The sequence below is a fragment of the Callithrix jacchus genome, chromosome 1, assembly GCF_049354715.1.
Source record: "Callithrix jacchus isolate 240 chromosome 1, calJac240_pri, whole genome shotgun sequence".
NCBI classification, from domain to species: Eukaryota; Metazoa; Chordata; class Mammalia; order Primates; family Cebidae; genus Callithrix; species Callithrix jacchus.
In genome coordinates this window covers 16714442-16739280 of record NC_133502.1, presented here as the reverse complement: position 1 = coordinate 16739280, position 24839 = coordinate 16714442, and the positions used below count along the sequence as shown (strand labels likewise).

Here is a 24839-nt window from a genome sequence, read left to right as displayed (position 1 = left end):
ATCAATTCTTCTTCAGATTTACAATGGAGAAACCCTCATAGATGTTTACCGTGAGACAGTGCATGGATGTTTATTGCAGAACTGGTTTTAGTCCATAAACCTAAAATAATTTCTGATATTTGTACAGTGTTTGTGAGCAGTGAAAATGAACAAATTAGATCTAGTAATCTAGTTATAAGGAAAGTATACTGTTCAATGAAGATAAAAAGAAACAGCATCAATAATCACATATTGGACACCATTCTATAAATATTAAAATCAAAACAAATTCTTATGTATTCATATACACATAGGCACACAAGTCAGGAAACATAATAAGGGGGATGCACCCCTGCAGGTTAGTGGTTAGCTCTGGGTAAGGAAAGAGAGAGTGGAGTTCTGTCTAGTTGTTAAAATTACACTTCTGCCTTTATAACATGATAAAATCTAATGCAGTGCACTGCAACACAATATAAATTTAATCATGTGCATTTTAATCAAGTTCTCATATGGAATATGAAATCCCATTTAGCCAGTTATCACAGCACTAATTTCTTAAAATGCAATCGCTATGACTTTGTACCTCTTAAAAACAGTGTTGCAATTGCACATATTAGACATTTTTTATAGAAAGACAATACACCCTTAACTAAAAGCAGCTGCATTGACAAGCTATAATTTTACCACTATGAAATGAAAGGAAACTCACTACTATTAGTTAGTATCCTTTTTTTGAAAATGTAATTACGTAGAAAGTCCTCTTTTAATTTTTCCAAACCTGAATGTTACACATCTTCAAAGATACAAGTTGAAGGCTGCTGAATTCTCTCTGAAACATGTGGTCATCATTTTGGGAACGCCTCCCAAGACCAACTTTGAGCATTCTGACCATGTTTCTCTAACCACCGTGGTTGGAGGAACATGGCCAGTGCAAGCCCCCACATCAGTCCTGTTTGTCTCGGCACCCCATCTTCCATGTTCGTGGTGTGACCACGTGACAAAAGGCCTTTTCCCGCTTTCCTTTGTCTTTTAAGGGGACAGCTTTGCTGACCGTCGATCAGAGAAGATGGGAAGACCTGAAGAGCCGACTGAAGATTGCACAGCCTCTTCATCTCCCGCCTCGCCCGGGTACCCAAGACGCTCTGATTTTATTCATGTTGGGCACTGGTGTGCACGATTCCCCAGGAGCCTCAGATTTAAATTAAAATAATAATCGTGAGGCCGCTGGGAGGTTGTGCTTAAGTTAATACAGAAACAGGCTCTAAACCACAGATCTCTCCATAAGGCTATTAAAATCAACCAGCCAAAGCTGTGCTTCAGTGCTTTCAGACTAAGCCTTAATGAAAAAATGAATTTTTAAATAAAATATATTTGCACTTGCCTTTTAAAAATATGAGTGAAATGTATTAAACTGACAGAAATTGAGTGATGCACTTCTCCTTCCAATACAGACAGCGTCATGCACTGTCGTTTTAAATATTCAGAGCCAGCCATTCCTGCAAAACACCTCACAATAGATGGAACTGTGTCGGGAGAAAAATGTAATGGGTTTTAAGATTAGCATTAAAGAAAATAAAAGACAAGCAAGTAAATGTGACCTGTGTTTAAAATGCCCTTGCCCAAACCTTTCTTTTCTAGATAATGATGGTTTTAGAGCTAAGATGTATGACATAACCCAGCATCCGTTTTTCAAGAGGACAATTGCATTACTCGTCCTGGCCCAGTCGGTGTTGCTGTCTGTCAAGGTACTTCGTTTCACCCTAAGACTCTGAGAATGAATTCTGTACTCATTGCTACATCCGAGAGTATCACAAGCTGCTATGTGTATTCACGGTTATGTTCTTGAATATAAAAACTAAGATTCACAGTCATGGCAAAGTGGGCAGAAGAGGGACAAGTCTGTTTGTGTCCAGTGGACGTGGGCAAAGACTTGTGTGCTGTTTCTCTTGCAGTGGGACGTCGAGGACCCGGTGACCGTACCTTTGGCAACAATGTCGGTTGTTTTCACCTTCATCTTTGTTCTGGAGGTACCGTAATGAGTCAGCTAGCGCTGGGGGAATCTGTGCACAGTTTTAAAGTAAATCAGTGTCCCTCTTTGATGCCACTTACTCTCCTCTCTCTGTTCTATTGCCTTTGAAGCTTTGCCCTTAGGATATTTCCTTCTTAAGCTGTTCTGCTTAACTTGAACAAAGACATCACTTTATCCATCAGATTTTTCTAACTACAGAAATGCCGCTGTTGATTGTTGTGTCTGAGCGATGGCCTGTTCAGTTATGCGAGTTCTAATATTTAGAGGGAATGGTGCAAGCCACTGTAATTCAGGCACTCAAATCACAATAGAGTGGCAAAGCAAGCTGGCCCCTCCAAGGTTATTCTAATATGCGATTTATATATCGCTTCCAGGGCAATCTTCTTTGAAATACAAGCAGATTCTCATTTTGTCCTATACTGGTTGATGTTTTCCAAAATCTATGGTCTTTTGCTTAAGGAAGAAAAATGTCCCATGATCAGAACTAGTCATAAAACAAAGAGGAAAGAGTGTGGAGAATACAGATTTGCAAGCTACTTAGCTTCAAAAATAAAGTCACGTATCTTGGTAATAAACTCTTCTTTTTAGTTACTACACTGTTCACAATTATTCTTTAAATAGATAGTATAACCCAGTGTGCTGACTCCAATAATGCCAGCACTTTTGGAGGCTGAGGTGGGTGGATCAGCTGAGGCCAGGAGTGTGAGACCAGCCTGGCCAACATGGTAAAACCCCATCTCAATTAAAATACAAAAATTACCCAGGCGTGGTTGCACCTGCCTATGTCCCAGCTACTTAGGAGGCTGAGGCAGGAGAATCACTTGAACCCAGCAGGCGGAGGCTGCAATGAGCCAAGATTGCACAACTGCACTCTAGCCTGGGTGACTCAGCGAGACTCAGTCTCAAAAAATAATAGAATGGAATGGAAACAAAAGGAAAGGAAAGGAAAAAAAGAAAAAGGAAAGGAAAAGAAAAGAGTGTAGGCACAGGGCCTAAAGGAAACCTCAAAAGGCATTAAAGTATTTGTCTCATTTTCAATAAAAAAGATAACTGTGTTCACATAAAAGAATTTTAAATTTTCTTCCCTAAAAAAATATGCATAATACATCTCAAGCTAGTACATTTAAATATGTGCTGAACACTCTCTCTGTTTATTTCCTTCATTATTTTTTCTGCAGGTTACCATGAAGATCATAGCAATGTCGCCTGCTGGCTTCTGGCAAAGCAGAAGAAACCGGTACGATCTCCTAGTGACGTCTCTGGGCGTCGTATGGGTGGTGCTTCACTTCGCCCTCCTGGTAAGTACAGAAGTCAAGTTGATTTCAGCTGATTATTTCAGTGTGGTTTAGTTCTGCTCAGTCCCGTTTCCAGTCTCATTTCACTCCACATCAACCTGCTCTGAAGCGTTAGACGGACTTCCCTAAAGCCCAGCTTTGACTGTAACGGGCTCTCAGACATGCTTGTGTCTACATGTGCACACTCCCGCACTTCTCACGCAGGCAAAACCTGGCCCCTCAAAGCCCTAGACGGTGCAAGCTACAAAGAGAAGGACCTTCAAGATCTTCTGCTTTAGCCCCTCATGTTACTGCAACAGGTTGAGAACTGTCCACATTCACACGACAAGCTAGTACCAGAAGACTACAACCCTGTTTTCTGCGCTGAAAGATAGCATCCATTCCACTTCATTATAATCAGTATTTCACCATGCAGTTCTCAAGTTCTTCCGCTGCTTCATTGTCTACGAGACATTTAGCTTCCACGTCTCTAAATCATATGATTCTCTATCTCTATACCTGTGTTCTCAGTATTTTACCTAAAGTGCCTTCACCCTCCATTCAGTCTGAATTCTCACTCACAATCTGTATGGGTGTGCTAGACTGTGATCTAGAGCCACATTGTCCAGTGAAAATAAAATGTGGCCACAGATATCACTTAAAATTTTCTAGGAGCCACAGTAAAAAATAAATAAATAAATAACAATTAATTATATTTTCTAAACTACTATATCCAAAGTAGTATTATTTCCATTTGTAAGCAATATAAGATTATTGAGGTAAGTTGCATCCTTGTGTCTGTGTATGAAGTCTTTGACTGAGTGTGTATTTTATACTTACAGCATATCTTCATTTAAATCACCGCATTTCAAGGGCTCAGTAACCCACATGTGGCTCCATGTGGCTGGTGGCTACCATGTTGGGCAGCACAGTCTAAAAGATACGGGTCCTAGTCTAGGCTCCACCATTTTCCAGCTTTAACCAATTTCTTTGCCTTCAATGATCCTTTGTTTCCTCCTCTGAACAGGGGATATAAGGTCATAACCCACCTATTATTCCCTCTGGCATTACGAAGATCAAGTGAGATGGTATATTTAAGACTTTCTGGAACTATAGAGATTATACAAGCCTTTAGGCATTATTATAATTACCTTTTTGTTGTTGCTGTTAGGCATCCTTGATCTCACCCCAAGGAATATTGTCAGATTTTCCCTGTTTCCTTCTATCTGTTCTCCCATCCCCTTAATGCTAGAGACATGCAGGGAAAGATCCATAACATGTGGAACCCATGTAAGCATCCTAAAGGGCTTGTCTTCATATAAGACGCTGTGCTCAAGAATGCAGAAAGCATCCTTATTAAACCAGTGGTTGCCTTCAGCATCAGGGGCTGTAATGAAGCCTAGGTTAGCTCTCAGTCACCCTGAAGTATTTTCTCAGCAATAAAAGCTGGGCTTTAGGGAGGTCCATCTAACATCTCAGAGCAGGTTGATGTGGAGTAAAATGAGACTGGAAACAGGACTGAGCAGATCTGAACCAATCTAAAAGAATGTAATAAGCAAATAAAGACAGATTCTGCTGTTGTGGCCCTTATAGCCTGGAATAGTAGATAGGTGTTCATCAAGTGCTCACAGATCTATGAGTATAATGGCTGTGATGAGGGAGATGAAGGAGAGCCTGTGTTCCTGTGGCTACTTAGATAACAATGGGAGATGGCTTCATCAGAGAAGTCTTGGATGGCATCCCCATGGGAGTGATGGCTCCAACTGTAGGATGAGGGGAGGACATTTCAGGCAGCTGTCCCCATGATGGAAAGACAGCAGAGCTGGAAGAAGGACAGATATACATAGTACTAGCATAGCACGAGGTTTGGATGGATAAGGTGTCAGACCTCTTAGAACCTCGCAGTCCAGGTGAAGTATTCAGGTCCTCATGCTATAAGCTATTGGTTGTTATTATTTCCAAAACATAAAGAGGAAAAGTGTCTGCAATAGATTGTCAGCTAACATGGAAAGAAGAGGCAGCAAGGTCCATGTTTTTTCTTTCTCCAGATAAAATGTGTGTTAGTTCCTTTTCACAGTGCCATGAAGAAATACCCAAAACTGGATCATTTATAAAGGAAAGATGTTTAATTAATTGACTCACAGTTCCACATGGCTGGGGAGGCCTCAGAGAACTTGCAATCATGGTGAAAGGGGAAGCAAATACATCCTTCTCCACATGGTGGCAGGGAGATGTATGTGACCAGTGAAAGGTGACGCCCCTCATGAAAGCATCAGATGACATGAGGCTGAACACTATCACAAGAACAGGATGAGGGAAACCACCCCCATGATTCAGTTACCTCCACCTGGTCCCTCCCATGATATATGGGGATTATGGGAACTACAACTCAAGATGAGGTTTGGGTGGGAACACAGCCAAACGGTATCAAAATGCAACCTAAAGCTACTCAGTCCAAGCAAAAGTCAAGTAGACTCCCCAATCCCAGATGATCCTAAAGAGGAATCCTTAAACCCAAGAGACTAAGTGCTTTTGTTCTCATAGAACCTCTTTGGTCTTGGAAGGATGCTCATTCTCCATTGTATTTTGCAGTGGACTATTGGGAAGGAAAGTTCCCTATCCAAAGATGCTATGTGCACACATTCATGTGCTTGGACCTCACCAAGGATCTCACTGGACCCCCTTTGTGGGGCCCATCTGTGACTGTCATCATTTGGCTAGGCAAGCCTCCTTGAGAGTAATCACATTCTGGCATCGCTGAATGTCAAGGTTGTTATTGCAGTTATAGCTGGTGGGATCTTTGTTTCTCAAATGAAGTTTTCATATTCATAAAGTGCAGTCATCTCTTCTTGCTAATCTTACCCTCAAACAAAGAGCTGGATGTGTTCCTGAGCAGGGAGGACCTCTCTGAAATCAGCTTAGAGGAATGAATGTGTGTGTTTTTCAGGGGTGTCTAGAATCTGACTTCCAGCAATCTTTTCCACCATCAGCTCTTCCTCTTTGGCAGGATTCCCTTCTCTCCTGTGTCACTTGACCTTCCTATGTTGCACTGTTATCCTGTGTTTTTCACACCCTGTCTGCAAAAGAGCTGGTCACCATTTTATGTAAAATAAGTTTCAAAATACAGAATTTAGCTGAGCAAAATAGAACCCGAAGTTTCATTTGAGATTGAATTTTAAATCTAATATTTATTCATGAGTTTTTGCAGTGACCTCTTCAGCACCTTTTTAAGATAACTTTCTTATAAGAATTTACACATATTCAGTTAATTATTCAGTATACTTCACAGAAGACTTAAAAATGAAACTAACAAGATCTTTTGTGCAAATTGTGAAAGGCTGTCTTCTGCTTACATTTCAGAACGCATATACCTACATGATGGGGGCTTGCGTGATTGTATTTAGGTTTTTCTCTATCTGTGGAAAGCATGTAAGTACCCTGTGAAGAATCCTCTCCAAGGTTATATATGCGTTAAAGGACGGTGATTAACTGATTACAGCCTTACCCTGGGGGGTTGAGATGTAGTCACAAATTACTAGACATGAATCAAGATGAACAAATATTAAATATTAAATGAAGCAGTAGCTTAGCTACCTTTTGATGTGTTTCCTGCCATTTATGTTGCTTATTCTTTTTATCCAAAAATTAAAGATAACATATCAGTCATGAAAACAAAAACCAATAATCTTTCTTAATGCATCTTTATCTTTGTTTTCAATAAAGTAACTTTACTTCAAAGCAAAGGAATCTTTAGTGAATTAATTTTTATGTTCCATGTTTCAAGTTCTTTTTGTTTCGTTTTGTTTTGTTTTTTTGATGGGGTCTCACTCTGTCAGCAGGCTGGAGTGCAGTGGCACGATCTCAGCTCACTGCAGTCTTTGCCTCCCAAGTTCAAGCAATTCTCCTGCCTCAGCCTCCCGAGTACTGGGATTACAGGTGCAGGCCACCACACTAGGCTAATTTTTGTATTTTTAGTAGAGATGAGGTTTCACCATGTTGGCCAGGATGGGATTACAGATTTTTTATATTCTTTGTTAATGTTCACGGGTATATTCCACATATATTTTTCATTTTTTACAATGCTGTTTCCACTTTTATTACAAATGTCATTTCATATATACATTCCATAGATACACATAACCACTATATTTAATATCTGATGGTTTAGTATTATACCATTGTTTAGGTTTATTTCTGTGAAAGTCTGGGGAAGAAACCTCAGTTTACTTGCCATCAGTTAAAAATGTGTAGCCCTTATTATAGAGAATTGAGCAGGAAAAGAGAAAATGGAAGGTGAAAAGGCTTTGAGTGTTACTCATTAATTTGTCTGAAGAGACTGAACTGTTTGAAGAGAGAGTAAAATTCACCCAGTACCTGGTGGGTTTTGAATAATACTCAGATTTAATACCTAATAGTAAGCAACTTGCAAATGATATAATTGACAGTCACTCTTGAGCCAATCCGCTTAAAGATTAGTTGCTACCCAGGACCTCCATGGCATAATGGATCTTAATGGATTGAATATTGTCTGTGTCTGTCTCTCTCTCTCTCCCTCTCCCTCTCTCTCCCCCTTCCCTCCCCTTCCCTTCCTTTCCCTCCCCTTCCCTCTCCCTCTCTCCTTCCCTCTCCCTCTTTCCCTCCTCCTCCCTCTCCCCTTCCCTCCCCCTCCCTCTCCCTTGCTACCCCTCCCTCCCCTTCCCTCCCCTCTCTCCCCTTCCATCCCCTTCCCTCTCCTTCCCTCTCCCTCTCTCCTTCCCTCCCCCTCCCTCTGCCTCCCTCCCCCTCCCTCCCCCTCCCTCCCCTTCCCTCCCCTTCCCTCCCCTTCTCTCCCCTTCCCTCTCCTTCTCTGTCTCCGCTCTTCCCACCCATGGTCCGCAGGTGACGCTGAAGATGCTCCTCCTGACAGTGGTGGTCAGCATGTACAAGAGCTTCTTTATCATAGTAGGCATGTTCCTCTTGCTGCTGTGTTATGCTTTTGCTGGAGTTGTTTTATTTGGTACTGTGAAATATGGGGAGAACATTAACAGGTTGGTGTATATTTATCTTTCTAATCATTTATCAAGCAAACTCTTCAGTAATACAATTTTAAATAAACAAATGTTTTTTATCTATTAAAGTCTAGGAGAGGGAAAAGGGATGTAATCAGTTGGAAATTAAATTAAAATAGCCAAGTTTTAAATGACACTTTTCCAGTTGAAACAGGTTTCAACTCAAAAGTCTTACTTTCAAAACCTTAGAAAATTAAGAAATAAAACAAAAAGAATCCATAATTCCACCAACACTCAGTAATCATCACTCCTGGTCCCAGAACTCTTCCTATCTATGTATTGCCAAAAAATGATATATTATTTTTAGATGGAACAATTTTAAGATAACTTTGGGTTTTATTCTCAGCAAAATATGGGAATTTAGAACCACCCTCCCAAATGGTTGTAATATGTGAAAAGCAGTTTTCAAGATGTGTCTAAATTTTATAGATGCATCTCGTTTTGTTTTTTTTTAAGTCCTGAGACAACAACAAAGTTTATACCGATGTGTCTGGTTGTAGGAATTATTTGACACCTGGCTGCCCCACCTTTTATAGCATCGTCCAACTGAAGGAAGGGATCACTTAGTTGCCAAAGCTTGCCTCCTTAGTCATTCAAGATGAATGGCAATAAATCAGTGGTCATGCTAGAGCTGGGTGTTCAGACAGTTATCCTTGGAGGCAAGTAGAAATGATAAACTAATAAGATATGACCTTTGAAAAAGGTACCTTAGCAACCAGATTTGCTACTACCTCCACTGGCTTTGCTGGTGACAAACCATGTTATTTCATGACAAACCCTTCTATTCACATTCTGTTATTTTTTTCCCCTTAAATTAGGCATGCAAATTTTTCTTCAGCTGGCAAAGCTATTACCGTACTGTTCCGAATTGTCACAGGTGAAGACTGGAACAAGATTATGCATGACTGTATGGTAAATATCTCTCAACATAACCATGCTTAGACTTAGAATCAACGTGAAACTCTCGCGACACAATGTTGGCAGGATCATCCTTGTTAGCGTCAAGACTTTGGTATGAAATATAAATCCTGACACTTCAGTCCCTAAAACTGCATTGTTATACATTCCAGTGTGTGAATATTTAAGTCAAAATATTCAATTAACCGAACTTAAGCTACTGTAGTTTCTACTGTACTGTAGAAACCAATATGCATTCTGTGAGCATGTTCTTTCCTTCCCATCTTTAATATTTTGGTAATCAAAGTCAAACAGGAAGACCTTTAATTTAATGTGTTCAATGGATACTCACTGCCCCTCAGATATATGCTAGGTGCTGGGTCTTCAACAACTCCAAGACATGCTCCAGGGGCCTACCTCAAGGGCTTTGAGCTACTCTTCCTTCATACTATACACTTTCTACTTCCTTCCTACTGTATGCTGCCCGCTCAAGCATCATCCTTCTGCTCTCAGTTTAAACATCCATTCCTTCAGGTCTTTTGCCTGAAGCTAAGACAGCCAGCTATATGTTCTTGCGCTGCTCTATATTTCTCCTTTGTAATAAGTATCACAACTGTAGTGAATTATTAGCTTACATTCATTTCTTTTATCTATCTCTATTATAAGACAGACCAATGCTGACTTAAACAATTTCTACAGTGATGGAAATAGGCACTGTCCAGTTCAGGAGCCACTAGCCATATGTGGTTATGGAGCACTTGAAATGTGACTGACACAACTGAGGAACTGAATTTTAGATTTAAGTTTATATTATTACATTTTCATTAACATAAATTTAAATTTACATGGCTACATGGAGCTAGTGGTCACCATATTGGACTGTGTAGCACTCAACTGTCAGCAGGAAGAAGAGACAAGGCCTATGTCTTTCTTACCAGTCTCTCCCCAAACTTGGTACAAACCTAGCACAGAGTAGGAGCTCTAGGACTTTATGCATGAATTAACAGGGACAGAATTTGCCAAATCAAATGGAACACAAGGCAAAACTTAATGAATCTTAAATAAAAGTACAAGCATAATGCTGGGATTATAGAAGAAAGAGCTAGTTAAGTTCTCTCAGAGGTGTTGGCATTTTATTGAGCCTGTAAACAATGAGAGTTTTTGATAACCTAAGTCTTGTGCTACTCCATAGCATTCCATAGCAGTGTTCCAGGAATGGGGATTACTCCTCGCACAACCTGAGTGTGAATTTGCTGTGTAAAGGCACACCTTGTTTTACTGTGCTTCACTTACTGCCTTTTGCAGACATTGAATTTTTACAAATTGAAGGTTTGTGGCAATCTTGTGGTGAGCAGGTCTATCAGGGCCATTTTTCCAATAGCGTGTGTTTGCTCCCTTTCTGGTTCTGTATCACATTTTGGTAATTCTCAGTATTTCAGAATGTATGATTATGTATCTGTTTTGACAATCAGTGATCAATGATCTTTGATGTTCCTGCTGTTGTTTTGGGGCTGCCATGAACTGTGCTCAGTAAGATAGAGAATTTAATTGATAAATGTCATATGTCTTCTGTCTGCCGCGCCAAACAGCTGTTTCCCCAACTCTTTTCTTCTCCTCAACTTTGATCTTTTCTTGGGCCTCCCTCTGTCCTGAGACACAACAGTACTGAAATTAGGCCGATTCATAACCCTACAATGGTCTGTAAGTGTTCAAGTGAAAAGAAGAATCACACATCTCTCACTTTAAATCAAAAGCTAGAAATGATTAAGCTTACTGAGGAAGGCGTGTTGAAAGCTGAGTTAGCCCAAAAGCTACGTCCCTTGCACCAAATAGTTAGTCAAGTTGTTAATTCAAGGGAAAAGTCCTTGAAGGAAATTAAAATGCGACTTCAGTGAACATGTGACTGATAAGAAATAGCCTTATTGCTGATATGGAGAACGTTTTACTGGTCCGAATGGAAGATCAACTAGCCACATGTCCTTAAGCTAAGCCAAATGCAGAAGCCCCTAACTCTCTTCAAATTTATGAAGGCTGAGACAAGTGAGGACACTGCAGAAAAAAAAAAACGATCGATGCTAGCAAAGGTTGGTTCATGACAAAACAGCCTTGGGTTGGAAGAAGATGCCCTCTAGAACTTTCACAGCTGGAAAGGAGAAGTCGATGTCTGGCTTCAAACCTTCAAATGACAGACTGACTCTGTTGTTAGGGACTAATGCAGCCTGCGACATTCAGTGGAAGCCAATGCTCATTTACCATCCTGAAAATCCTAGGTCCCTGCTATAGTTTCACTGTGTCCCCACCGAAATCACATCTTGAATTGCAATTCCCTTCATCCCAATGTATCATGGGAGGGACCAGGTGGAGGTAACTGAATCATGGGGTTAGTTTCCTCCAACCTGTTCTTGTGAAACTGAGTTCTCATGAGATCTGATGGTTTTATAAGGGGCTTTTCCCCCCTTTGCTCAGCACTTCTTGCTCCCACCATGTGAAGAGAGTCATGTTTGCTTTCCCTTCCACCATGATTGTAAGTCTCCTGAGGCCTCCCCATTCCTGCTGGACTGAGTCAATTAAATCTCTTTCCTTTATAAATTACTCAGTCTTGGGTATGTCTTTATTAGCAGCATGAGAGTGGACTAATACAGTCCCTTAAGAATTATGCTAAATCTACCTTGTCTGTGCTCTATAAATGGAACAACAAAGCCTGGGTGACAGACAGCTGTTTACAGCATGGTTTGCTGGATATTTAAGCCCACTCTTGAGACCTACTGCTCAAAAAGAAAAAAAAAAGATTCCAAGTGGTATTGCTCATTAACAATGCATCTACCTGGTCACCCAAGAGTTGTACAAGGAGATGTATAAGCAGACAAATGTTGTTTGTATGCCTGCTAACACAACATCCATTCTGCCCATGGATCAAGGAGTCATTTCAACTTTCAAGTCTTATTATTTCAGAAATATATTTAATAAGGCTAATGGCTGCTATAGACAGTGATTCCTCTGAAGGATCTGGGCAAAGTTCATTGAAAACCTGGAAAGAATCCACCATTCTAGATGCCATTAAGAACGTTCATGATTCATGGGAGGAAGTCAAAATATCATCATTAACAGAAATTTGGAAGAAGTCGATTCCAGCCCTCATGGATGACTTTCATGGGTTTGAGACTTCAGTGAAGGAAGTCACTGTGCATGTGGTTGGTAGAAATAGCAAGAGAACCAGAATTAGAAATAGAACCTGAAGATGTGACCGAATTGCTACAGTCTCCTGATCAAACTTGAAGGAGTGAAGATTGCCCCTTATGGATGAGCAGAGTGGCTTCTTGAAATGGAATCTACTCTTGCTGAAGATGTTATGGACATAGTCGTGACAACAAAGACTTCATAATGTTACATAAAATGACTCAATAAACCAGCAGCAGGGTTTGGGAGGGTTGACTCCAAATTCGAAAGAAGTTGTATTGTGGGTAAAACGCTATCAAACAGCATCACGTGCTGCAGAAAAAGTTTTCACAAAAGGAAGAGTCAATTGATATGACAACCTTCCATGTTACCTTGTTTTAAGAAACTGCCACGCCACTCCAGCCGTCAGCAGCCACCAGCACTGAGGCAAGACCTTCCACCACTAGCAGAAGATTACAGCTCACTAAAGGCTCAGATGATTGTTGGCTTTTCTTAGCAATAAAACACTTTTTATTAAGGTCTGTACCTTTTTTAGACATAATGCTACTGCGCACTTAATAAGCCACAGTATGGTATAAACATACCTTGCATATGCGCTGGGAAACCAGAACATGCATGGGACTTGTTTTATTGCAGTATTCACTGGAACTGAAACTGCAGTGCCCCCGAGGCATACCTGTGCAGTCCGTGTTCCCAAATGTTAACCTATTACTTCGGTCAGACAGAAACTTGTGTCTTTTTATTTGGTTTTCTGCAGTTTGCATCACAGTAGCTACTTATCACCGGGGGCAGGTGGCAGTGGCAGAAAGAGTATCTAGTGGAGATCAGCTCATTTTCATTGTGCTTTTAAACATGGCAATAACCTTGGGATTCTACAAGATAACAGCATAGCATAAATGAAATATTCTTCTGTATTTTTGCTACAGATGAAGTACCCAATATATGTGGCTTTTGAAAGCTTACTCTTAAGTTAATCATATTCTATATGTTTAGGAATCTCTTCCTTAACTCTAGTCAGCTAAAAGAAATTTGCATTCTCTACTCTTATCTTCTTCTTCTTCTACCCCACTGCCCCAAAGGTTCAGCCTCCTTTTTGTACTCCAGATGAATTCACATACTGGGCAACAGACTGTGGAAATTATGCTGGGGCACTTATGTATTTCTGTTCGTTTTATGTCATCATTGCCTACATCATGCTAAATCTGCTTGTAGGTAAGTGATGTTGCTTGAATATTTTTTTTTCTACTCTTTAAACTCAGGTACTTAGATAATTATGTACAATTTTCAAGTAATTATCCTGGATTGGTTGGTGTGGGTGTTTCATGGCATTAATTATAAATTGTTGTCTCTCCATCCAGAAGCTTCAAAGACCATTGAAAGGCATGTAAATGACATTTGATTGCAATTTTAAGGGTCGTACCATTTATCATGATCGTTAATTTCAAAAGCGCTCTTCTCATGGATTGAGCTGAACAAGAGCAGAGAGGACTACCTTTCTAGCCTTGCAATATCACATTTCTGTTTCTGAAAGCCATACCTTAATCACCCATCTGTGGGGCCACCCAGAACTCAATTTGACCCTTAAAAACAGCCTTGGAACTCTCAACTAGGAGTTAAAGCCAGCTGGCATGACTATCTCTATACACAGAATGTGTGTTTGTGCTTATGACCCTCATGTTTTGGAAAGGCAGGAGCTGGAGAAATAGCTTAGCCCAAGTGTAAACATGCCAATTTGGAAACCATACTAAAAGCACTTAAAAATTTGGCTTATGATGTAGGTGATAAAATCCATTATTAATAATAGATGTTTTACTTTCTGTAAAATATGACAGATTAGCATAATGATCTAACTTCTGAATTTTTCTTTTTTTAAAAGCCATAATTGTGGAGAATTTCTCCTTGTTTTATTCCACTGAAGAAGACCAGCTTTTAAGTTACAATGATCTTCGCCACTTTCAAATCATATGGAACATGGTGGATGATAAGAGAGAGGTAGGAGAGTGGGTGGTTGTTTCACGCCCCACCTCAAGGAGACTTACCAACATGTCTCAAACACTTAAATGGTTTTGAGGTTAGCAAATGACATAGATTGAATCTTAAATGCCATTGGTGAATTGCAGAAAGCTGTCATTTACAGTTCAACAGCATCCAGGAAGGGAGAGGGAGAGTTGTTCCTCCTCACATCATGGTCAACCACGAACATCCTCTTCTTTGGACTTTCAGAAGGTCAGCAGGGAAAAGAAGCCAAAGGGATTCTGAAGGAATTGGGCTTGGTCTCAGGGCAGGAAAAGAGGTGATATTGAAACTACCAAAGGGACAGTGTATTATGAATTCATGATCACCTCAAATTCAAGCAGCAATCCCAGTTAAAAGTACAAAGGAGTTATTTAAGTGGTGTCTGAAGGTGCTTATTTGTTTATTTTTGAGTTATTATTTGAATGTTTTAACCATAAAGCTTACCCAGGATTTCTTTAAATTAGCCAAAGTAGCAGCGGTTTGCTCTTCCTCTTCTTGTAATCCTTGTCATCAACCTCCACCTCTTTCCCTTCCTCCTCCTCATCCACCTCCTCCTCCTCCTCCTCCTAGTCCACCTCCCCCTCCTCCTCCTCATCTACCTCCTCCTCCTCCTCCTCATCTACCTCCTCCTCCTCCTCATCCACCCCCTTCTCCTCATTCACCTCCTCATCCTCATCCACATCCTCCTCCTCATCCTCCTCCTGGTCCACCTCTTTTCCTGGTCCTCCTCCTCCTCCTCCTCATCCATCTCCTCCTCCTCATCCACTTCCTCCTCCTCATCCTCCTGGTCCACCTCCTTCTCCTCCTCCTCATCCACCTCCTCCTCCTCCACCTCATCCTCCTCCTCCTCATCCACCTCCTCCTCATCCACTTCCTCCTCCTCATCCTCCTGGTCCACCTCCTTCTCCTCCTCCTCATCCACCTCCTCCTCCTCCACCTCATCCTCCTCCTCCTCATCCACCTCCTCCTCCTCCTCCTCATCCACCTCCTCCTCCTCCTCATCCTCCTCCTCATCCACCTCCTCATCCTCCTCCTCCTCCTCATCCTCCTCCTGGTCCACCTCCTCCTCCTCCTCCTCATCCACTTCCTCCTCCTCCTCCTCATCCACCTCCTCCTCCTCATCCTCCTCCTCCTCCTCCTCCACCTCGTCCTCCTCCTCCACCTCCTCCATCTCCTCCTCCTCCTCATTCACCCCCTCCTCCTCATTCACCTCCTCATCCTCATCCTCATCCACATCCTCCTCCTCATCCTCCTCCTGGTCCACCTCTTTTCCTGGTCCTCCTCCTCCTCCTCCTCATCCATCTCCTCCTCCTCCTCATCCACTTCCTCCTCCTCATCCTCCTGGTCCACCTCCTTCTCCTCCTCCTCATTCACCTCCTCATCCTCATCCTCCTCCTCCTCCTCATCCACATCCTCCTCCTCATCCTCCTCCTGGTCCACCTCCTCCTCCTCCTCCTCATCCATCTCCTCCTCCTCCTCATCCACTTCCTCCTCCTCCTCCTCATCCACCTCCTCCTCCTCATCCTCCTCCTCCTCCTCCACCTCCTCCTCCTCCTCTTCCTCATCCATCTCCTCCTCCTCCTCATTCACCCCCTCCTCCTCATTCACCTCCTCATCCTCATCCTCCTCCTCCTCCTCATCCACATCCTCCTCCTCATCCTCCTCCTGGTCCACCTCTTTTCCTGGTCCTCCTCCTCCTCCTCCTCATCCATCTCCTCCTCCTCCTCATCCATCTCCTCCTCCTCCTCATCCACTTCCTCCTCCTCATCCTCCTGGTCCACCTCCTTCTCCTCCTCCTCATCCACCTCCTCCTCCTCATCCTCCTCCTCCACCTCATCATCCTCCTCCTCATCCACCTCCTCCTCCTCCTCATCCTCCTCCTCATCCACATCCTCATCCACATCCTCCTCCTCATCCTCCTCCTGGTCCACCTCCTCCTCCTCCTCCTCCTCATTCACCTCCTCATCCTCATCCTCCTCCTCCTCCTCATCCACATCCTCCTCCTCATCCTCCTCCTGGTCCACCTCCTCCTCCTCCTCCTCATCCATCTCCTCCTCCTCATCATCCACTTCCTCCTCCTCCTCCTCATCCACTTCCTCCTCCTCCTCCTCATCCACCTCCTCCTCCTCATCCTCCTCCTCCACCTCATCATCCTCCTCCTCCTCCACCTCCTCCTCCTTCTCATCCACCTCCTCCTCATCCTCCTCATTCACCTCTTCCTCATCAACCACCTCCTCCTCCACCTCATCATCCTCCTCCTCCTCCACCTCCTCCTCCTTCTCCTCCTCTTCCTCATCCACCTCCTCCTCATCCTCCTCATTCACCTCTTCCTCATCATCCACCTCCTCCTCCTCATCCTCCTCCTCCTCCTCCTCATCCATCTCCTCCTCCTCCTCATCCACTTCCTCCTCCTCCACATCCACCTCCTCCTCCTCCTCATCCACCTCCTCCTCATCATCCTCCTCCTCCTCATCATCATCCTCCTCCTCCTCCTCATCCTCCTCCTCCTCCTCCTCATCCATCTCCTCCTCCTCCTCATCCACTTCCTCCTCCTCCACATCCACCTCCTCCTCCTCCTCATCCACCTCCTCCTCATCATCCTCCTCCTCCTCCTCATCATCCTCCTCCTCCTCCTCCACCTCCTCCTCCTCTTCCTCATCCACCCCCTCCTCCTCCTCATCCTCCTCATTCACCTCCTCATCATCCACCTCCTCCTCCTCATCCAACTCCTCCTCATCCTTCTCAGCCTTCTCCTCATCCTCCTCCTCCTTATCCTCCTCCTCCTCATCCACCTCTTCCTCTACCTCCTCCTCCTCCTCCACCTCCTCCTCCTCATCCTCCTCCTCATCTACCTCCTTGTCCTCATCCACCTCCTCCTTCTCCACCTCCTCCTTCTCCTCTACCTCTTTCTCCTCCTCTTCCTTTTACTCTACCTCCTCCTCCTCCTCCCTCTAGCAAACACTCAGGCACATTTCTAGGTAATGAGGCTACAGCAATGAACAAGATGGAACAGTTCCTGTACCACAGAGCTTACATTCTAATAGGTGGAGACAAATAGTAAAAAGTAAAATAATAATAGTAGTAGTAGCAGTATTTCCAGAAACGATAAATGCTCAGAAGTTAAAACTATAGACAGTAGTTGGGGTTGGGCTGCACTGGCAGGGATGACCATGAAGGAGGCCCGAGGGGTGCTGTTTGAACAAGAAAGGTTCTGCCAGGGTATTTGGGGGGAGATCTGGAAATAGTTCAAGAAGAGTTGATGAAGGGCACGAAATCCAAAATGCCAGCATGGGCATCATAAATGAGGGACCCAGGCAGAGTCCTCACCCTGATTTGCTCCCTCTTGTTGGTACCCTCCAGCCACCCAGGATCCAGTCTCGAGGGCTTTCCTTTCCTCCTCCTCCTCCTCCTCATCCACCTCCACCTCTTTCAACGTAGTGCATGCCCTGCATGCAGGGCATCTGACCTCACTCTCAGCTCCTTGGAATCTGCCTGTCTCTCCATAACTGTCACCCATGGGAACCCGCTTTCATGTAACACGCACATGAAGACCACACTGCCCCCTGCACACCGAGATGTCAGTAACTGGCAGGCATGGTCACCTGCGTTCTGCCCAGCACTTTCACTCAAGACACAGCCAGGGCTGGCATGGTGGTTTGTGTTGCAAGGAAGATAGCGACACATCTTAGATTCTCAGTGTCTGGATAGATTCTGACTCCAGAAGAGGGCAGAGCTGGGAGCCTAATTCTCTTGTATATAGTTTTTCTAATCTTGAAGAAAACATAAAAAGGAGTTTTTTCTTTTTATTTTTTTTTAAGATGGAGTCCCACTCTGTGCCCAGGCTGGTGTGCAGTGGCATAATCTCAGCTCCCTGCGACCTCTGCCTCCTGGGTTCAAGCAATTCTCCACACTCAGCCTCCTGAATAGCTGAGACTACAGGCATGTGCCACTGTGTCCAGCTAATTTTTGTGTTTTTAGTAGAGACCAGGTTTCACCATGTTGGCCAGGCTGGTCTCAAACTCCTGACCTCAGGTGATCCAGCCACCTCAGCCTCCCAAACTGCTGGGATTGTAGGTGTGAGCACCGCGAGTTATCTTTTAATGGTAGAAACACTTGTAATAAACATTAAGACATTCCTCGCATCCAGATTGAGTGACGAGGATGACACGTGTGTCTTGTCCATTGTCTTGTGCCAGCGCATTACGACCCACTCAGTGCATAAGTTGGAGGCTGAGTCTGTGGGAGGGGCTGCGTGAGCCATCAGCCTGCTGAGAGTAAGAGCAGGGTCCTGGGGGCAGAGGGGGAGCTTCCCACGCCTCACTCCAAATGCTGCAACGTGGTGACTTCCCAGAGAGAGAAGCACCAGCAGAAATTTCTCAGTTTTCCATCCTCTGTTCTTCTTAGCCCACTTAATTAATTCCACCAGGCTCCAAGGAGGTGACCAGCTTTCTTCACATCTGGTACTAATTACGCTAGCTTTGGAGAAATAGCACTTTTGTTTTGAGAAACCCAAGCGAATCACTGAGGCTGATAATGATTTGCTGCTGCTTGTGCTCTGCCCCCAGGGTGTGATCCCCACATTCCGCGTCAAGTTCCTGCTGCGGCTGCTACGTGGGAGGCTGGAGGTGGACCTGGACAAGGACAAGCTCCTGTTCAAGCACATGTGCTATGAAATGGAGAGGCTGCACAACGGCGGGGACGTCACCTTCCACGACGTCCTGAGGTAGGAGGCAGGCTCTTGCAGGCCAAAGCTGGGGCCAGAAGCCACAGCTGTCAGCCTTCAAGGTCTCTGCGGCAAAATTAACGAGTGTGTGTCTAACCCAAATGCCACATCTGCCGTGGCTGTGAAGCAGGGTCACGTGTCCCAGGTGCTAAGTGCCCTTCCCCCCTTGCAATATTCATTTCTAAGTAGGAGGCCTCACTCAGGAGGGCTGGGAGGCTGTGGCCTGATGTCCTGAGGGGCCCCTGCCCACTGAGGTGCTCCCCGAGGGGAGAGGTGGCAGGTGCCTGGGAGAACAGTCCCAGCCCTTCCCTGCGATGCGGGAACTGCCCAGAAGAGCTGAGTGACTTGCTTGCGGTTCCAGGGCTCTGTGGCAAAGCTGGGAATGCAGGACAGAGCTCCTCCCTTGCATGGGTCTGATAGGACACCTGGGCTGCTCTGCAATGGTTGCCCCGCTGGCTGAAACACCACATTTTCCAGACATTTCATGAGCACCCAGACAGAACAGAGGGTCAGGTGGAGTCTCTGCCTTTTCCTCTCCTTGGGAGACTTCTTTATTTGTTCCCTTGGGCTACTGTAATTTAGCCTCTTAAGCTGAGAGGCTTGACAACAGAAAGTTATGGTCTCCAAGCCCTGGATGCTGAAGGCCCAAGATTGAGGTGTTGTAGGGCTGGTTCCTTCCGAGGCCCATGAGGGAGAATCTGCCCCACGCCTCTCGCCTGGTTGCTGGGGATGTGCTGCCAATATTGGGCATTACTTGGCTTGTAGAAGCATCTGCGGGTCTCCCTTAATCATCACATGGCATTCTGTGTATGTCTGTGCACGTGTCTGTGTCTCTGTGTTTGTGTGTCTGTGTGTGTGTATCTAAGTTCAAATTCCACCTTTCATAAGAATATCTGTCATATTACATTAGGAGTCAATCCTACTCCAGTGTGATCTCATTTTAACTTAATTACTAATTAAAACTGCAACGTCCTATTTCCAAATAAAGTTACATTCCGAGGCACTTGAGGTTAGGACTGCAACATGTCTTTCTTTGGGAGGAGACATTCAACCCATAACAGCTTCTTAAGCAGGAGTCTATAAATCAAACAGAGGTCCACGGACTAGCAAGAGGAAACAATTACATCTTTCTTTTCACTCATCACTCCCTGAAATGCAGCATACTCTTCCTTGAGGAACGTAGGCAACAAACCACAGTTGCATTTGCAATATCCACGTCTTTGTTAGCAGGAGAACTCACAGAAATTTTCAGATCACATAACCGACTGCCTTGGCTCACATGTTAAAATATCATTTATGCTCACCAGTGCTTCCGAGTTACGGTAGTTATTTGAGCTCTACTAGATAGTATTATTTAATGGAATAATAAAGAGGCACTTATGTTACTGTATCACTGCCATTTTGAAGTAATTTGAGAATTGCATTTTATTTATTATTATACTTTAAGTTCTGGGGTACATGTGCAGAACCTGCAGGTTTGTTACATAGGTATACACATGCCGTGGTGGTTTGCTGCATCCATCACCACGTCATCTACATTAGGTATTTCTCCTAATGCTAGCCCTCCCCTAGACCCCCACCTCCTGCTCTCCCTCTCTATCCTCCTACCCCTACCACAGGCCCCAGTGTGTGATGTTCTCCTCCCTGTCTCCATGTATTCTCATTGTTCAACACCCAATTATTAGTGAGAACATGTGGTGGTTGGTTTTCTGTTCTTGGGTCAGTTTGCTGAGAATGATGGTTTCCAGTTTCATCCACGTTCCTGCAAAGGACATGGACTCATCCTTTTTAATGGCTGCATAGTATTCCATGGTGTATATGTGCCACATTTTCTTTATCCAGTCTATCACATTTGGGTTGGTTCCAAGTCTTTGCTATTGTGAGAAGTGCCACAATAAACATGTGTGTATGTGTCTTTATAATAGAATGATTTATAATCCTTTGGCTATATACCCAGTGATGGGATTGTTGGGTCAAATGGTATTTCTATTTCTATGTCCTTGAGGAATTGCTACACTGCCCTCCACAATGGTTGAACTAATTTACACTCCCAGCAGCAGAGTAAAAGTGTTCCTAGTTCTCCACATCCTCTCCAGCATCTGTTGTCTCCTGATTTTTTAAAGATCACCATTCTTACTGGCATGAGATGGTATCTCAATGTAGTTTTGATTTGCATTTCTCTAATGACCAGTGATGCTGAGCTTGTTTTCATATGTTTCTTGGCCACATAAATGTCTTCTTTTGAGAAGTGTCTGTTCATATCCTTTCCCCACTTTTTGATGGGGTTGTTTTTTTTCTTATAAATTTGTTTAAGTTCTTTGTAGATTCTGGATATTAGCCCTTTGTCAGATGGGTAGATTGCAAAACTTTTTTCCCATTCTGTTGGTCACCTGTTCACTCTGATGATATTTTCTTTTGCTGTGCAGAAGCTCTTTAGTTTAATTAGATCCCGTTTGTCTATTTTGGCTTTTGCTGCCATTGCTTTTGGAGTTTTAGTCATGAAGTCCTTGCCCATGCCTGTGTCCTGAAGGGCATTGCCTGGATTTTCTTCTAGGGTTTTTATGGTATTAGGCCTTATTTTTAAATCTTCTGTGCATCTGGAGTTAACTTTTGAATAAGGTCTAAGGAAGGGATCCAGTTTCAGCTTTCTGCATATGGCTAGCCAGTTTTCACAACATCATTTATTAATTAGGGAATCCTTTCCCATTGGTTGTTTTTGTCAGGTTTGTCAAAGATCAGATGGTTGTAGATGCGCGACATTATTTCTGAGGCCTCTGTTGTGTCCCACTGGTCTGTATCTCTGTTTTGGCACCAGCACCACGCTGCTTTGGTGACTGTAGCCTTGAAGTCGGGTAGTGTGATGCCTCCAGCTGTGCGTGTGTGTGTGTGTGTGTGTGTGTTTTCGCTTAGGATTGGTTTCCTTTGTAAAATTGTGTGTTTCATTCTGTGCATTTAAAGCATTAAGAAATGTCCCATAAGCTTCACTGCCATGGGGTCCATGCCACAGAAAAAATTAAAAGCAAGTAACTAGCAGTAGCTATTTTAATCACATAGCAGTACCTACAAGTAGTGTGTGGGTATTGTGTCTCAGATTTCAGGGGAGCTCAGGTATAAAGAAATAGGCTTGTGGCCAGAAACTGAAAAAAGGATCTGTTCAGCACAGGAAGAATCTGGGAAACGTTCTCTTATCAATTTCACCTCCCACTATTCAGTTCTTCCACGAACAAGCTAAAAAACAGAAAAAGACAGGACGGAAAAATGCATGTGAATAACAAAGGATGTCATCTCTGACAGAATGTTTGAGTCTTTCCTCCTAGTGGCAAATTTTTTTAGGTTGACATGAGGCAGATAGGCATACCATTGTCATGCATATTCAGCCGCTTTGGAGCACACTGGTGCAGCTAACAAAAATAGACCCAGGCAAAATCAACGGTGGGGCTGTTTCTCCCCTTCCTGTTTATTCCCCCAGCCCAGTATATAATAATAAAAACAGTGAAGCTTTGATGAGTTTCTTGATGAGTCAGGGAGGAGAGGAAGAGAAAATGCATTTTTTCCCCTCTGTGGTGGGGAGAGACTTAGCAAAGAAGAGAAGGCCAATGTATCAGTGCTCTCAGGAGCCTCCATGCTCTGATTTGGGCTCCGGGATGGAACTGAGCTCACAGAAGGAGATAGCTCACAGGTGCACCAGGGTGCATGAGCCATAACCTGGGATCCTGTGGCTACTCCTGGGTGAACCATGCTTCCAGGAAAGGCTGTCTTCTCCTCTGGTGGTGGACTGCTTGGTCCAGACATCCTGGGAGCTGCCTTATTGCCCCATGATGCAAAACATCTACTGTTAGCTTCATCTAACCCCACTGCATGGGCTCTTTGTATGTCAAGGGCTAAATGGGAGTGGATATTAAACCCTGGATTTGCTTCATAGTCTCTAGAATTAATAAGGAAGGCCATGCATGGTGGCGCACACCTGTAATCCCAGCACTTTGGGAGGTCAAGGCAGGTGAATCACTTGAGGTCAGGAATTCAAGACCAGTCTGACCAACATGGTGAAAACTCATCTCTACTAAAAATAGAAAATTAGCTGGCACAGTGGCACATGCCTGTAATCCCAGCTACTTGGGAGGCTGAGGCAGGAGAACTGCTTGAACCCAGGAGGGGGAGTTTGCCATGAGCTGAGATTGCACTCCAGCCTGAGCAACAAGAGCAAAACTCCATCTCAAAAAAATAACATTAAATTAATAAGGAAGATATAGAAGGATGGATGAGATAAACAGAGAAGGAATGGAATGCAGGGGTAAGGATGTGTGATGCACAGCTAAGCATATTAACCATCACCACATGTGGCTAAGTGTGAAGAAAGTATGGGATGTGGGGTTTCCCTTCTGCAGGGAAAGTCCTGAGTCTTTACCTGGCCTGGATCTTTTACTTCACAGGCACTTACTGCTTTAAGAACCTCACAGATATTAACTCACTTAGTCATTAAATAAAGTAGTTACTAGGACTATCTTTATTTTACAGACAAGGGAAGGGAGACACAGAGAGGTGACAGGACAGGCCCTAGACACACAAGGGTGAGGGATGGCGTCAAAATGCTAGACTCATTAGATTGAGTGATATCCTTTCTGAATTTTGACACATGTAAGTGTGTATATCTCAGGTGAATCAGACTGTGATTGCAGGTGTGTTTCCCTCACCAGCATGCTTTCTTACCGGTCCGTGGACATCCGCAAGAGCTTGCAGCTGGAGGAGCTCCTGGCAAGGGAGCAGCTGGAGTACACCATAGAGGAGGAGGTGGCCAAGCAGACCATCCGCATGTGGCTCAAGAAGTGCCTCAAGCGCATCAGAGCTGTGAGTGAACTGCATGTCTGCAGGTTGGGTCCCCGCCCCACCCCGAAAAAGGAGGGATGAAAGAAAAGGGCTTCGTGAGTGTGGGATTAGCCCCTTCTATGATCAGCCTTCTATCCCTTTAAACTCTGTCCACTTCCTCCACTTACAGTGATCAGATCATGACACAGACTTTCACTCTAGTCCACAGTCGGCCCTGCCCTCTTTAGCAGAGTCCATTAGAAGTTTCCATGGAATCCCATTTTAATATGACATGAAGACTTTAAAAGCAGTTTATTGGCCAGGCTCAGTGGCTCACGCCTGTAATCCCAGCACTTTGGGAGATCAAGAGGACGGATCACTTGAGGCCAGGAGTTGGAGACCAGCCTGCCAACATAGCAAAACTCCATCTCTACCAAAAATACAAAAGTTAACTGGGTATGGTGCACATGCCTGTAATCCCCACTACTCAGGAGGCTGATGCAGGAGAATCCCTTGAACCTAGGAGGTAGAGGTTGCAGTGAGCCAAGAAAGTGCCACTGTACTCCAGCCTGGGGGACACAGTGAGACTCTCTCAAAAAAAAAAGGCAGTTTATTGATATTAAAATATTTATGATGTCCATTTATTAAACTCAACTGTATAAAATTCTAAAATTTTCCACATATCAGATTTACAAAACGTTTAAATTGCTGCTAAAAATTTCAACAAACCATGATAATGTATTCTGAAAAGACTACCTCTCGGGATTAATAATGTTTCCTGCTTCCTGAATTATAAGCCTGTAAGATTATCTAACTCAAAAATTAATGAATGTATACTTCATTGGCATATACTGTGTTTACAGTGAATGTTTCTATGAGATAATTACTTTTAT

The 24839-nt window shown here is 43.7% G+C and overlaps 1 protein-coding gene across 12 annotated transcripts in view; it reads left to right on the top strand.

Annotated features, from left to right (window-relative positions):
- NALCN (sodium leak channel, non-selective) overlaps positions 1-24839 on the top strand; it is a 388832-nt gene that overhangs the window by 356282 nt on the left and 7711 nt on the right. For all 12 annotated transcript variants that reach the window (XM_078347271.1, XM_054246818.2, XM_054246767.2 and 9 more), the window contains 11 exons: positions 1014-1107; positions 1618-1724; positions 1932-2006; positions 3187-3306; positions 6643-6711; positions 8161-8309; positions 9149-9242; positions 13484-13616; positions 14281-14396; positions 18986-19143; positions 23838-23988. In XM_078347271.1, the coding sequence (XP_078203397.1) occupies positions 1014-1107; positions 1618-1724; positions 1932-2006; positions 3187-3306; positions 6643-6711; positions 8161-8309; positions 9149-9242; positions 13484-13616; positions 14281-14396; positions 18986-19143; positions 23838-23988 (1266 nt within the window). The remainder of the gene's footprint in view (positions 1-1013; positions 1108-1617; positions 1725-1931; positions 2007-3186; positions 3307-6642; positions 6712-8160; positions 8310-9148; positions 9243-13483; positions 13617-14280; positions 14397-18985; positions 19144-23837; positions 23989-24839) is intronic.